At 41.2% G+C, this 14,904-nt stretch overlaps 1 protein-coding gene across 5 annotated transcripts; it reads right to left on the bottom strand.

Annotated features, from left to right (window-relative positions):
* Window positions 1-1,555: 1,555 nt before the first annotated feature.
* On the bottom strand, window positions 1,556-14,676 carry NUDT7 (nudix hydrolase 7). Of its 5 annotated transcripts, none has more exons than XM_043526391.1 (4): window positions 14,672-14,676; window positions 4,946-5,099; window positions 3,468-3,626; window positions 1,556-2,087 (listed from the first exon to the last, which is right to left on the bottom strand). In XM_043526391.1, exons 2-4 carry the CDS (start codon window positions 5,090-5,092, stop codon window positions 1,704-1,706), a joined length of 690 nt encoding a protein of 229 aa, XP_043382326.1. In that variant the 5' UTR covers window positions 5,093-5,099; window positions 14,672-14,676; the 3' UTR covers window positions 1,556-1,703. The 5 variants fall into 5 exon arrangements, with proteins under 5 accessions (XP_043382326.1, XP_007059312.2, XP_007059313.2 ...); XM_007059250.4 differs by lacking the exon at window positions 14,672-14,676 and adding an exon at window positions 8,568-8,668; XM_007059251.4 differs by lacking the exon at window positions 14,672-14,676 and adding an exon at window positions 8,568-8,661 and having other exon boundaries at window positions 4,946-5,096.
* Between the last annotated feature and the right edge of the window lie 228 nt (window positions 14,677-14,904).

The following is a 14,904-nucleotide window of genomic DNA, read 5'->3' as shown; positions in this document are numbered from 1 at the left end:
TGGCCATACCGGACGGTCTCTACGCAAAAGAATAAATGGACACAAATCAGACATCAAGAATTGTAACATTCAAAAATCAGTAGGACAACACTTCCATCTCCCTGGACACTCAATAACAGAATTAAAAGTGGCAATTCTTCAACAAAAAAACTTCAAAAACAGACTTCAACGAGAAACCGCAGAACTGGAATTAATTTGCAAACTGGACACCATCAAATTAAGCCTGAATAAAGACTGGGAGTGGATGAGTCACTACAAAATAATTTTCCCTCTGCTTATACTCACACCTTCTTGTCAACTGTTGGAAATGGGTGACATCCACCTTGATTGCATTGGCCTCGTTAGCACTACAAAAGTAATCAACTATTGAGAATAAGTCACTTCTACCTTAACTGAATTGGCCTCGTTAGCACTGAGCCCCCACTTGGTAAGGCAACTCCCATCTTTTTTATATATACTGCTTACTGTATTTTTCACTCCATGCATCTGATGAAGTGGGTTTTAGCCCACAAAAGCTTATGCCCAAATAAATGTGTTAGTCTCTAAGGTGCCACAAGGACTCCTCGTTGTTTTTGCTGATACAGACTAACATGGCTACCACTCTGAAACCTGTCACCCAAATGTATGCAGCACTGGGTTCTTAGTGATGTACCTTTAAAAATACCATCTCTATCTTGTGCAAATGTACAGCATATCTCTCAGACTTTGCTGACCTGGCTAGAAAATTTTAAGATTTGCTTGTATTCATCAGATGCCAATGGCAACCTATACACTGAAGCAGTTGTCATGACAACTCAATTAACTAAATAAACATAGCTGTGTGCAGTAGCAGACCCAGTCCTGTGCATCATCTCTACCTCAGCCCAAGAGCTCTGAATAGCTGTGCACAGGAATCTGCACATTTTGCTTTGGGCACCAGGAATATTGATGTACCATATAGTGTTGCCCACTGTGAGCGAATTTGTCTATTTCCCCTGACATCATTAACGGGACCACAGCCAGAGTCCATCTTTGGAGGCACTGAAACCCAGCTCAGGTTATTGTCATCTTCCCAATTGCTTCCCCGACTCTCTGTCCTATTGATTTCAGTGGGAGTTTTGCCTTAACAAAGAGGAGTGGGCAAACTGTCAGCATCCTCTTCCTGCTGCTAGTGCAGAGTTTGTAGGACAATACTTTGCACTAGTGGGTAGTTAGTGGGAAATGCAGGCATGGCCTATTGCTTTACACCAAAGAAAGGAATATCAGCATTATTTTAACACCATTTGCATTACTACAGTTAAGATGGCATCTTCTTTTCCATTATAACCGTTTTTATTTTTACAGGCATATTAGAATCCCTTGAACTAATCTGAGGCTGAAATCTGACATGTCGTACGAGGGCTCACCCTGGGAAAATGTTTTCCTCCAATAGTTTTATATGTGTACAAATACAGGCCCTGCTCCTCTTTCCACTGAAGTCAATGGCCAAACTTCAGTGAGAGCAGGACCAGGATCAGATATGCACAAGGCCAAGATTTTTTTAAATACATGTAAAATAAATACAGAAATTAAACTATTTAGGGCTCATTAATCTATCAGCACTTTATTTTTTGTAATCCAATACAGGCATTAAAATGGGACAATTTCTCATTCAGAAAATCAAATAGTAAAGTTTGAAAAATAATTTAAACCAACTGTTTATACTGATGTGCCAGTCCCACAGCTCACAGTTTGCTGCTTCTTCCCTGGTATAGCGACATATACTGCTCCATGAAACTCTTCTCAGAGGATGAAATTAAGTTGTCAAAATCATACTGAACTGCAAATGTAGGTTTCTTTTCAAAAATTACAAGAGCAAGAAATACAGCAAAGTGTGCAGTGAGTCCCCATATCCTAAGTGATGTTTTACGCTCAGGGTCATCATATACAAAACTGTGCAGCCAACTTGCAACACCATCTGCTCTTTTATAAGGCAAGGTCATGTACTTTAATGGATCGATAAAGTACTCCAGCGGCACCAAAAACACATCACTCACTTCATCTGGATTAGGTCTGGCCTGGAATGTGTCCTCTATAAATCCTACAACAGGTGTTACCAAAGAACCCACCTGAAAGGAAGAAAAAACATCAACTTGTTTGAAATACTTAGAAGAAAATCCTGTTTTTTTTCAAATGTTTTAGAAAATCTATCTACAGTATAACAAAATCATCACTGTTGATAACCTATGAAACAATCACACTTGTGAAGCTGTTTCGGGCCCTAATTCAAAAATTACATACTTAAGCATGTATGTACTTTTTAGCATTGATATCAATGTAACTATTTATGTGTTTCAACTTACGCAGGTGCTTATGCACCTTGCTCATTTGGCACACATCAGTGTTTATATTCTCTGCACACTGCTACCAATACAGGGCAAGAATCACACAAGTGAGTCTGATATTCCATACAGTAGAGGTCACTGAAACTGTAAGGCATTCACAAGCAGCCTATTCATACAGATTATAAATATGAAAACCTGACACATACTGTTACAATGAAAGCCAACCATCATCACTTGTAGAGTCAGCAAGGAAATGTTACTGTTCCAAACACAAGGGTCACAATCTGCTCTCAGTTACTCTAGTGTAAATCTGGATAGACTATTTATATCCAATCACTCTGGATTTATATCAAGGTAACAGAGCAGAATAAGACAGGTAAGTGTGTTTGTAGACCAAGAGCCATCAGGTAACCAAGTATATTTTTATTCAATTGATTACATTACACCATTTTTATATCAACCTTAAGAATTCTCAAAATGAAATTGGTTGTGAGACACTACAAAAGTAGATAGTGCTGTAACAGAGAGCACTAAAAGTTAACATTTTTGGTATACTCAAATGTATATTTCAAATTATTATAATGTATAATGATATATATGAATGATGCACTTAGCAGGAAAATATTTAAGAAAACTGTTGTAACAGTTAGACTTGTCCTTTCTATGAATTTTGGTGCTTTAAAGCTACCTTTACCTAAATACTTCAAGTTTCAAAATATTAGATAATGCATGTTTCCACTGTACTCCTAGGAGATACTACTTTCTTATCTGGCAGAATAAAACTAACAGTAAGAAGACTAATATATAAATAAAGAAACAAAAATTAGAGCATTAATAAAAGATAATTGTGACCTATACATAAAAATATGAAAAAACTTGCTTTGAAAATGTAGCACTTTATATCTTTTGTCCAATATGTGAAAACTGTTCCCATGAGAGAGATAGCTAGAGCCTAGAAGCTTGAAAACGTAACACTGATTTACACCTCAAAAGACATCTCCAGAACAGAGGAAGTATACTGGCTGCATTCCTGTTACAAAGTAAAAGGTCACTCATTGCTACAGGTTTGAAATGTCAGTGATAAGCTTATAGAAGTGAAATGCAATTTTCAGCTTGTTTCCTCATAATATTCAGAGTTGTTTGATTCTTTTTGGTACACCTTACTTTATCAATTCCAGGTACAAGCCTACAGATGACCTCCACCTGCTCTGGATAGAGTCCCACTTCTTCCTTGGCTTCCCGGAGAGCAGTGGCTATTTCATCTCTATCTGTTGGCTCACTTTTACCTCCTGGAAAGCACACTTCCCCTGGTGATCTTCTCAACTGGAAATTAAAGGAGTATTATTAAGTATCATGAGTTTTCTGATTTCATCTTAAATCCTTGTGTCCACAAAATTACTCCAAATTATTGTAGATCCTTCTAATCAACAAGGCTGAGAACTGGAACAAGAGCTCTACAGGTGAGAAGAGAAATGCACAGTCAGAGCTGTATGAGGAAGCTTTCTCAACATCTGAACATGGTGTCTATATCTACCCAGTCTAGGTCCCTCACTTTCAGCATCACACAAAAGAAGAGGCATTTTTATAGTAACGTGTTACCTTTATCATCATATGCTTTATATTGTATACTTTCCTTTAAAATTTATATCCACATTTCAAGGCCTTTTGCCATCTCTGCCTCACATAAGAGATTGAAAAAGCTCTTTGGAACTATCTGTCACTAAAATGGTTACTTTTGCATGGTCAAACAAAATAATTAAATATGCAAGGTACAGAATTCATTTAAAAAAAAAACCAAAATCAACAGCAGAAAAACACCTCTGAATAAGTAATGTCTCTATATTATATTTATTTGAAGTTTCACTTTAATAATAGTGAGTTCTACGAACCAATCAGAGCCTTTGTTAGAAAGCTCATTTACCATCAGTGTGTCCGCTCAGTTATTGTAAGCACAGTTATTACAGTGTCAAGATTTTTAAGTAGGAACATTATTATTGCATCTTTCAAGAGATGTTGCACCTCTCAGAAGCCGAAAAAGCAGCCAGGTAAATTACTTATCAAAGAATACAGACAGTAGACCTAGGTATAATATGTAACGATAATAGTTTTAGAAAGATACCACTGGCACAAAATGGAGAGGAAGGTAGATTTGGTCTCTCACATCTAGAAGTGAAGAAAGAGACTGGAAAAGTAATGTTAGATACAACCTTAGGAATCAAATTGGTAAAAACTTTATTGCACAGGTCAATTTTTTGTTTTAATTAAATTCTGTAGGAAATCGATCAATAGTCCCCTTTACTCTGACCTGGAAACTTGTATCAGACTTTACAGAAACATCCAAATTATTGTTGTGTATCTGGAAAGTAAATATCAGTGATCAATGTTTGCATGTGCAAATAAAGAGGTGTGTATGGATATTTTGGTTGCATACATGTGTGAAGACTAGACTCTAAAACCATGCAGTAACAATTAAGATTTGTACATAGAGACTAATACTTGGATAAGAATATGGGTTAATATGAGTATCAGCTGAGTGCTTTCCTTCCTTCACTTTTTCTTTTCACACAGCTTAATCTTGCAACACACTTTCTCATTTTACTTTTGATGTTACACAGTTGGCTTTGACCTTCTGGTTCACATACCTTCATTGATCTGACAGTAAATAGCACATGCAGCTTTCCATCTTTAACCATTAGAGGCATAAGAACAGATGCTTTGGCTAGTGGCAAATGGGAGAATTTGTTTCCAACATCATATTTTCTTAAATTGATCTTGGCCTTATCTTTCATACTTCTGCTAAAAAAACAAACAAAAATGCTCCATAACTAAACAGAATGCTTATCCTATATTCTTAAGAATATAGGAAAGATTATCATTTAGGATTTACAAATACCAGAGCTGTCAAAAATATTATGTCCTGTTTTTCAAAATTATCAGGTAAACACAACTAAATATTGTCCTCATACAAGCCTGCAATTATTTGAATCCAACCTACTGATCATCATTATCTCATTCCCAAAGCAACATGGACTGAAGTTTTCTCATTCATATAAAAGTAATCAGTTCGTATTAATTGAATTATATACCAGACATATAATATTATACACAAGCTACATACACAGAGCAACATTAGCAAATATAACACTGCCATAGTGTGTTTTTATATTACAGCATTTAAAAACACCCTCTTAAATATTCATTAAAAAAGTGTATACAGTGAGAATTAAACTTCCCATCCCCCACTGATAATTCTAAAATGCATATGATTGTGCACTTACATAATTAAAGCTTTTTGGACTCAATTTAAGATAAGACTCCACCCAGCTCAGTGTGTTTATGGGAACAGTACTGCTCAACATATTCAACACAGTTAATGAAACAGTAGTTACCAAAGAAAAATCTTAAAGGTGCATGACTGGAAGATGAGTCTGTGTTCTGCCACATCTGACAGCCCCATTTAGAAGGCAGAATGGTTCTGTGCATAGGCCAGTGTTTCCCAAACTTGGGTCGCGGCTTGTTCAGGGAAAGCCCCCGGTGGGCTGGGCTGGTTTGTTTACCTTCCGCGTGTGCAGGTAAACAAACCAGCCCGGCCCGCCAGGGGCTTTCCCTGAACAAGTGGCGTCCCAAGTTTGGGAAACACTGGCATATGCTACTGGATTGGGACTCAGGGGAACTGGGTTCATTTCCCAGCTCTGCAATAATTATCCTATGACATCTTCATCTAGTCACTTAATCTCTCTGTTCCCATCTGTAAAATACTTCATTTAGGAGCCAATATGGTTCAGTGGAAAGGATACTAGACTTGGAGCCAGAATTGGATTCCATTCTTGGTTCTGTCATTGATGTTGGACAAGTCACTTCACATCTCTTTTTTGGTTTTGCCATATGCAAAATGGGAATAATGCCACCTCATGAGGGTTAGGTATATTAGTTAATAGGCCTGATCCTGACTGCCACTGAAATAAATAGCAAAACTAGGACTGGGCATATTGTACTGCACTTAATGCATACAATCTCAAGGCAACTTGACAGTCATGGAGACTGCACCTTGAATTAAGAAGAATAATTTATGATGCTTATGTTTTGTTAACTGTCAACAGGGAGATGTCTTATAAAGCACAGTAGAAAAGAAAGAAATCATGAAAACTCACACAAGTAACTTTACACACCTGAGAAGTCAATGGGATTACTTGCAAGCACAATCTTGCCTCTCAGTCAAGATGTAATATCAAAGGACTGCAGCGCAGTCTATTCCGAAGAACTTATTACTCTTGTACAAAAATACATTACAATACTTTTCTTAGTATACTATCAACTATTTTAAATAATTTAAAGTAGACTGCTCAAACTAGTCAAATACATTTTGAGTAACAAGGTTTTACTTTAGACCCTCCTCCCTTGTATTAAGAAAGGATGACACATAAAGCTGATTGCCCCAAAACACATTACTTAGAATTAAAAAAAAATTATATTTACATACTTCACGTAAATTCTGTGAACATTTTTATTGGCTACAATACAGGCATTTATCTTTACGAAAAAGGTTGGTGACCCAGTACACTTTTTATATTAACCTGAAGAGAGACAGTCCCTACACCCAGGCGCATACAATAGAGCAGGCGTAATCAATAGGCAGAATGTGGGTCAAATCTGGACCGGCAGACATTTTTGAATGGACACAGAAATCTTTTTATTTACTTATCATTATAGGTTTATTATTTTCTTCCCTGGAATCTGAACCTTGACTATGACCTGACAAAGAAATCTGGACCTTGACAAAAAACAATTGACTACCCCTGCAATAGAGAATGGATGGTCTGGTGGCTAAGACGCTAGGAACTGGGAAAACTGGCTTCAAGTCCCTGCTCTGCCACAGACTTTCTATGTGGTCTTAGATAAAATTTAGACAACAAATCATACATCGTGGCAGGGGGTTAAAACCAGATGACCTCTGCGGACCTTTTAACCCTGTAATTCTAAGTCACTTAGGGTACACCTACACTGAAGCAAAGGGTGTGATTTCCAGATGGCATAGATGTACATAAACCAGCTTGCTAAAAATAGCAATGTAACCATGACAGCGCAGATGGTGGCACAAGTTAGCTGCTCAAGTATGTACCTAAGTCTTGGACAGGTTTGTACTGAGGCAGCTAGTCCACTGCTATTTTTAGCATGTTAGCCTGCTCAAAGCTAGTGCATGTATATCTACCTGAGCTGGAAATTGCACTTCTACCTGCAACGTACATGTACCCTTAGGCCAAGGTATATCTACGCTGCAATCAGACATCCGCAGCTGGCCAGTGCCAGCTGACTCCGGCTCTTGGTGATCGGGCTAAGGGGCTGTTTAATTGCAGTGTAAACTTCCAAGTTCAGGCTGGAGCCCAAGCTCTGGGACCCTGTGAGTCCCAGGTGCCCGAGTCAGCTGGCACAGGCCAGTTGCGGGTTTGTCTTTGCAATGTTGACATACCCATAGTCTTTCTGTACCTCTGTTCTCCATTTGTAAAATGGTGATAACACTTCCCGACCTCACAGGGGTGAGGATAAATATATTAAAAGACTGACGAGGGGAGGGCATACACGGAGCTCTACCATCCCAAAGGAACACGCTTGAAGTGCCCTAATTCGGCAGAGATTTGTGGTCCCATGCCATAGAAAAGGGGCACGCAGGGATGACCCTGTATGCACGTACACCCAGAAACTGGGACCAGAGTCACTAAATCAGTGGCGGGGTTCACATCTTGAGCGACTGGAGGTCAAGGGCGTGTGTGCGCGCGCGCGCGAGACCTTGGTAAAAACCTACGCAGGTCACCAGAAAACAGGGCACCCTGGTACTGACATAAACGGCCGCACCCCGACTTGCGCCGGAAGGAGCGAGTGTGAGATTTGCAAGCCTGCCGCGATGTCGGTGCCAGCGAGGCAAGCCTGGGAAGTGCCTCTGGGAGTTAGGCACCCGAGTCCCTTTAAAAACCTGGCCCTAAGGCCTGACCTACGCTACAGCGAGGCTGATCCCACTACATCGCTGTGTCGACCCCCAGGCCCGGGGGCAGACGGCGCTGAGCGGGCGGGGAGATCGCTTAACTACAGCGCCGGGACAGGCTCCGCGCTGGAGAGGCACTCCCGCGCCCCAGGGACCGGCAGCGGGGGGCGGAGAGCTCTCACGGCCTCTGACGGGGGGATGGGAGAAATCCGCCTGGCCCCACAGCTGCCCCGCCCCTCGCCACGGGCCGGTGCGGTAGCCGGCGCCCTAACCACGGGGCCTGTTACCTTCCCCGCTCATCCTCAGCGTCTCTCAGAGCCGCCATCTTTCCTACCCACCCCAGGACCCTGTCCTGAGGGAAAACAGCTCGAGGATGGAGGAGGGACAATTCCCCACCTTTGCCACGCAATTCGTCCGCTCTCATTGGTTGGCAGCTGTGTTTCCCCAATGAGCGAGCAGAGCTGCCAAGCGCTAGCTTCTCATTGGCTAGAGAGGCGAAGGCGGGGCGGGGGAGGGGGACGAGTCCATGGGCGGACGGGGGAGGTAAATAAAGCCCATGCTACACCAGCCTGCGGGGAGAGCTTGGAATGCGCCTGGTTCAGGGTCAGTCAGAGCCCTGGGAGGGCTCGCTCGACCCTCTAGTGGCCTGGGCGAGGCTCTGCGGCTCCTGACCTGATCGGAGCCTGGGGTGGTGCCACATCGAACTCCCTGGCGAGCTTCCTCCCTCACTTTTAACCAGCCCCTGCTCCTCAACGGGCTAGTGCCAGAAACTCCAGTGCAGCAGCCCCACGTGTGGGGAGTGGGGTTGGTTACAGATTTTTTTCACTCTTTTTGTGATCATCTAGTGAGTCTGGCCGCCTTTGCGTGGTATTTCACCCTGTCACTCCTGCAGCGAATCCCACTGGTGAATCAGTCCCCTCCTTTTAAATGAGGTGCACAGGCCGGGTAAGCGCTACAACCCGCGCATGAGGCACCTGGTGAGAAAAGTCAGCTGGGCAGTAGCGCTGCTACTCCCGTCAGCCTTGATAGGGACTGGAGTCGGTGATCGTCTATCGCTAGTTTACATGGGCCCTGCCGAGAGTCAGCTCTGCTACTACTGGTCCAGGCACATTCCAAGCTCTCCCCGCAGCCTGGCGTAGCATTGGCTTTGTTTACCTCCCCCGTCCGCCCATGGAGATTTCACCACCTCCCTAAGCAACCCATTCCAGTGCTTCACCACCCTCCTAGTGAAATAGTTTTTCCTAATATCCAACCTCGACCTCCCCCCACTACAACTTGAGACCATTGCTCCTTGTTCTGACATCAGCAATCTAAATGACATCTCACACAAATGTGAAACAATTCTCTGAAGACGAGAGTACAAATATACCTTTAACTAGCTTGCAGTGCACATTCTTTTACAATCTTGTTAAATAAATGAACATATCAGGCCCTGTTCTGTGTACTGTACACACTTTATAGAGTAGACTCAATTAACCTGCAGTCCCTAAAATGCTTGCACAAACAATTAGTTTAACAATGCATCACTGGAGCTTAGATAAAATGCACATTACAGTGTAACTTCAATACGTGAGAAACCAAAATGGCATTTTTGAGTTATTTCTGTTACTTGCAACAAAATACAATACTGACATTATATTAAATGTTCCCACAATTTCAAAGGAACTTGCACAGAAAGCATTTGTTTTTGTTGTGGAATATATACATTTTTAGACTGTTTATATAAAATAGGTTAACCATTTACTGTGGGGAAAAACATACAGCAAAATAAATCTTTAAGAACATATTGCAGTTCTTTTAAGAAATCCATATGAGAGATTGGTTCCTGGGTTGTTCATCCAAACACCTACTGGGTCATTATTGCAGATAATGATGTTGTCAGACTATATTTCTCTTTGGCTTTCTCAGTCAGAATGCAGATGTTTTAGAAACAAACAAAAAATGTAATTATAATGGATCTTTGACCAATTTCTTACTTTACAAATAATTTGGTTTGCATTATTTGTTTTTAAACAGAGAATCTGTTAATAGTGTTCTTGGGACTGGTGTGCAAACCAAGCAACACACTTCATTTGCCGTATTCCTACAATAAAGCAAGTGCTTCTGCAACAACTACTGGAGCTTTTTATGTTGAGTTCTCTCAGGCCAGATCTACAAGTACACATGGTCTGATCCCCGGGCCCTGCTTTGCTTCCTTGAATGAAAGTAACCTGTGCCAGCCCTACCTAGTACAAATAACTTCCCTCTCCATGCAAACACCTGGGCCCAGATCCTCAAGGGTGTATTTAGGTAACTAACTCCCATTAATTTTAATGGCAGCGAGGTACCAAAATATTTTTGAGGATCTGGGCCTTACTACCAAGCATAGTACTTACTATCATGAATCGTCTCATGGACGGAGAAAGTAATACATTTGAGTAAGACTAATTCCCTCTGCATGTGTTCTCAGGAAGTTAGGGAGTATAATGTAGGCCCATACTCCTTGTACTGGTTGTCTGTATCACAAGCAACAGTGTGGGAGATTGAGTAGCCATGGGGCTCCTAACTCTCACTCCTGTAGTAATGGGTTGTATGTGGTTGAGCATTGGCTCTGCCCCCATCACACTGGCCAACTATTCCGAGGCATGCAGAGGGAAGTTATTTGTACTAGGTATTGAGTGCGCACAGTTTACTTTCACTCAGGGAGCAAAGGGAAACCAGGGACCAGATTGTGACTCAGCTCCTGGGGCAAAGCGCTCTCAGCATTGACCTAACTCTTCCCATGGAGTTCTAGTGGTAGAACTCCCATTCAGAATGGTGACATTTTTCACCCATTTTGCTTAATTGTAAATGGCTCCACAAGGCACAAGGCAGCCTAGAATCAGGCCCTAATGGTTTCATTTCCAGTAGCCAACAACTGAAATAGTTCAGCTTGAACTTTGTTGAGAAAAGTTAAAAACTGCTCTTTCCCTTTAATGCCGAAGAAGCCGATTCATACATTTCCATTTAACGCAGACGGTTCTTCTTCCACAGTCTTGACTTTTTCTGTAGATGAACCATTCTAGGAGGAGATTAAGAAAATCTGACACTACATGCTTGAAAGTATTAAATAACAATTAGCACGAATTTTGTGCTTTCTGTTACTGTGTCATTTGGCAAATTCAGCTTTCAACAGGCATCGGTCAGAGAAATAAGCTTCTAGATTGTGGGAACTGGAAAAAAGATCTTAGTTTTCAATAGCCTAGACAGGCATTTGAATTAATTTTTCTGGAGTATACATCATGGCTTTCAGTCATCTCTGTTACATGTAGGTAGTGGAACAGAGTGGGTGTGGTTTTGAACTGTACGATGCATTTGCAGGTGAGTGTTAACGATTATATTTAATTCCTTATGGAACAATTTCTGACTCATGCACAGAGCTGAGGGTTTTCATGTGGGGAAACAGGAGCCTAAGACACAGAATCTTCTCTCTACAAGTCACAGAGCTGCTCTGTGGCAACTAGTGCAACCTTAGGGTTGCAGTGGTTTCCAGTTCCCCTTCTCGCCTCACTCCATGGGGGATTATATCCAGTAGATACACATGGCATGTCAGGGATTTTCAGATAAAACATTCTTAAAGTAAACCTCTCAATATAGTTTACAGGAACCAAGCCTTCAGGAGGATAGTCAATACCCACAATCAATGGACACAGACCATATGTAATGCATAAACTAGAACTCCTGCAGCCTCAGCTTCTATCATGGTAATAGCCCCTATGCCGGAGTTTAAAGCAAGTGAGTGGGAGTCAAGAGACCTGAATTCTATTCCCTGATACAGTTCTTTAATCTTCTCCCATGTCCTCATGGTGTTCATTATATAATATGCTTCTGTTCCTTTGGGGAAGTCAGTGAATCAGTTGCTTTTCAATGTATCATAAATTAAAGTTGTTGTTTTAAAACAAGACATTTGCATAAATTCAGTGTTTTCTTCCTTTTCTTTAGTACCAACAACATGTAAACTAATAGGATTCAGAATTTAAATATATGGAAAGAGTCAATTTGCATGAAAGAGAAAACAACTTACTCTGTAGCTTTTTAGTCTAACAACATTCACAGCAATAGGCACAGATTTATCAGTGTTTCAGTTTAGTGCTTTTTACGTTTCAGCAAATCAGCAAAGAATTTATAGCCCCCTTTAAGGACACAGAGCACAACAATGTGGTGGTCTCCTATATCTTGCATGATGTCTCTAGTCAAATGTTCTGTCCTACAAGGAGGAGCCGGGGGAGGGCTTTGGCAGTCAGAGACTTTGGGACAACCAGACTCAAAGCATGGGGTTGCATCCCTGCCCATCCTGGCTATCTTCCATGAACTTATCTAATTCTTTTTTGAACCCAGTTATACTTTTGGCCTTCGCAATATCCCTGCCAACAAGTTCCACAGGTTGATTGGGCGTTGTGTAAAGAAGTACTTCCTTTTGTTTGTTTTAAACCTGCTGCCTATTCATTTCATTGGGTAACCCTGGTTCTTGTGTTGTGTGATGTTACACCCCATATTCTTCATGGAAATATGGTTATGATATGAATATGGTGGAAATGGGTTTTAACTCTGCTGAAGTCACATTTAACAGAAGTCAATGGAGTTATGTCAGTGTTGCCAACTCATGATTTTGTCACGAGTCTCATGAAAATTATTGTTTTCCTTAAAGCCCTAGCTACTAGAATGAGGTGGAGAAGTGATGATTTCAGCCTTCATTCTTAAACAAAAAGTAAGTTTCTAGCCCTTGTGGCTGTGGAGAAAGCTTCAAAATGTGACCAGTGCATGTTAAAGGCTCAAACAGCAGAAGGCAAATAAAAAACACCAAATCTATTATTTTTATATAATCTCATGATTTGTGGTGAGCCTGACTCATGATTTTTGAACATTTTGGGTTACACCAGTTCAAGATCTGGCCCAAAAGATCTGCTATGTAACAAAGTTCTTGAAATTTACTTATGGAAAAGCCTGCTTAATATTCTGTAGTTTGTTTGGTTTTTTTGGTGGATATCAGTGCCATTTGCGGAAGCAATAGGAATACGCAGCTAACTATCCAAGGTGGGCAAGTACAGAGCAGCATATGTTCCTAATATTGCATAGTCTGCTTATTCAGAAACAAAGCAGGTGACTACCGTAGCGGAAGACAAAGTTTCAGTGGTATGTTTGCTCTCAGCATCTTGCTGTGATTCGAACTCTTTTCCCTCAGAGTTGGCATGTGTAACACTCTCCCACAAACTGTGAAACATCCTTTGTTTTCACTAAATAGGCACAGGAACCAAACATTTGGTGGCTGAATAACTGTCATATTGGAACGGGCAGAGCTAGAGTGCTCAGCACATTGTGTGTAAACAGATTAACACCTGCAAACTCTTTAGATAGGATTGTTTTTACTCAGCTTTTTGGCAGTTGGAGAGCTGAGTGTTTAAGAGGAAGGAAAAGTAGACCTTAGGGAACTGGAATAGGATATTGCTCGCAAAACACGCAGCAGCCACAGAATGAAGTAATCAATTAGCAGGTTTTGTTTTGTCTGCAAATGGACCCCACTTCCTCTAAGGCTAGAGCTATACAACAAGGTGTTAAGCATTTTTCTTTGAAATCACTCTGCTGCAAAATAGAGCCACTAGAGTACCCCATTTAGAGTAAAAAGGAAAAGGAGTACTTGTGGCACCTTAGAGACAAACAAATTTATTGGAGCCTAAGCTTTTATGAGCTTCTGTGCAAGTACCCACATTCAAACCAAAGGTTTCAGAGTAACAGCCGTGCTATTCTGTATTTGCAAAAAGAAAAGGAGTACTTGTGGCACCTTAGAGACTAACCAATTTATTTGAGCATAAGCTTTCGTGAGCTACAGCTCACTTCATCGGATGGATGAAGTGAGCTGTAGCTCACGAAAGCTTATGCTCAAATAAATTGGTTAGTCTCTAAGGTGCCACAAGTATTCAAACCAAATTGGCTCGTTGGTGCAGGAGAGTACTACTCAATACGTGAAAGAGTAGCACATTTTAGTTTCCATATTTTATTAGCTGTTGCTGTCTTAGTAGCTGAAGATATGGTCTGGGATGAAACTAAACTGGCTTCACCTTAAGTTTAAATTTGCTCTATCCAAATGTTAGAAGAGACAATGAAAGTGTCTAGCCTGTCTGATACGTGCTGTACATATGGGTCCTGAGCATTAATGGGTGCAAATCAGCATGGCTCTGTTGACTTCAAAGGAGCTACACTGATTTATACCGGCTGAAAATGTGACCCATGATTTTGTTATACTAACCCTGTACATACATGTGAACTGGGATATTTCTCTCAGCATGAGCTGGTGGCTGGTGAGGGTGAAGGCATACACACTTTTCTATGCATGTCCTGTTCCTTTTTTACCCTAGGCACTTGCAGGTGAGGGAACAAGAGCACATGGAACATCAGTGTTACTACTTCTCAGTGTTGAGGACTGCTGGACCTTCCTGGTGCTCATGAACAGGCTGCGCTCATAACGCAGAGGAATCAAAGAACCCTGAGCACGGTGCTGCGTACCATGCAAAGACTTGTATGTTTCAATGTCTGCGAGTGCGCAAGTCACATGTTTGACTAAAAAGAACAGAAAAATATACAGGTTGAAATCCTGGCTCCTTTGAAGGC

The sequence above is a fragment of the Chelonia mydas genome, chromosome 12 (assembly GCF_015237465.2).
Source record: "Chelonia mydas isolate rCheMyd1 chromosome 12, rCheMyd1.pri.v2, whole genome shotgun sequence".
Taxonomy (NCBI): domain Eukaryota; kingdom Metazoa; phylum Chordata; order Testudines; family Cheloniidae; genus Chelonia; species Chelonia mydas.
This window is presented reverse-complemented; position numbering and strand designations above follow the sequence as displayed.

Excerpts from the sequence above, each read along its gene's own strand:
- NUDT7 (XM_037878076.2), bottom strand. The coding sequence starts at position 5,760 with ATGGGGCTGTCAGATGTGGCAGAACACAGACTCATCTTCCAGTCATGC. Across the intron at positions 5,100-5,692 it reads ACCTTTAAGATTTTTCTTTG|CAGAAGTATGAAAGATAAGG; the intron begins GTAACTACTGTT and ends TTGTTTTTTTAG. Across the intron at positions 3,627-4,945 it reads TTACTGTCAGATCAATGAAG|TTGAGAAGATCACCAGGGGA; the intron begins GTATGTGAACCA and ends TTTAATTTCCAG.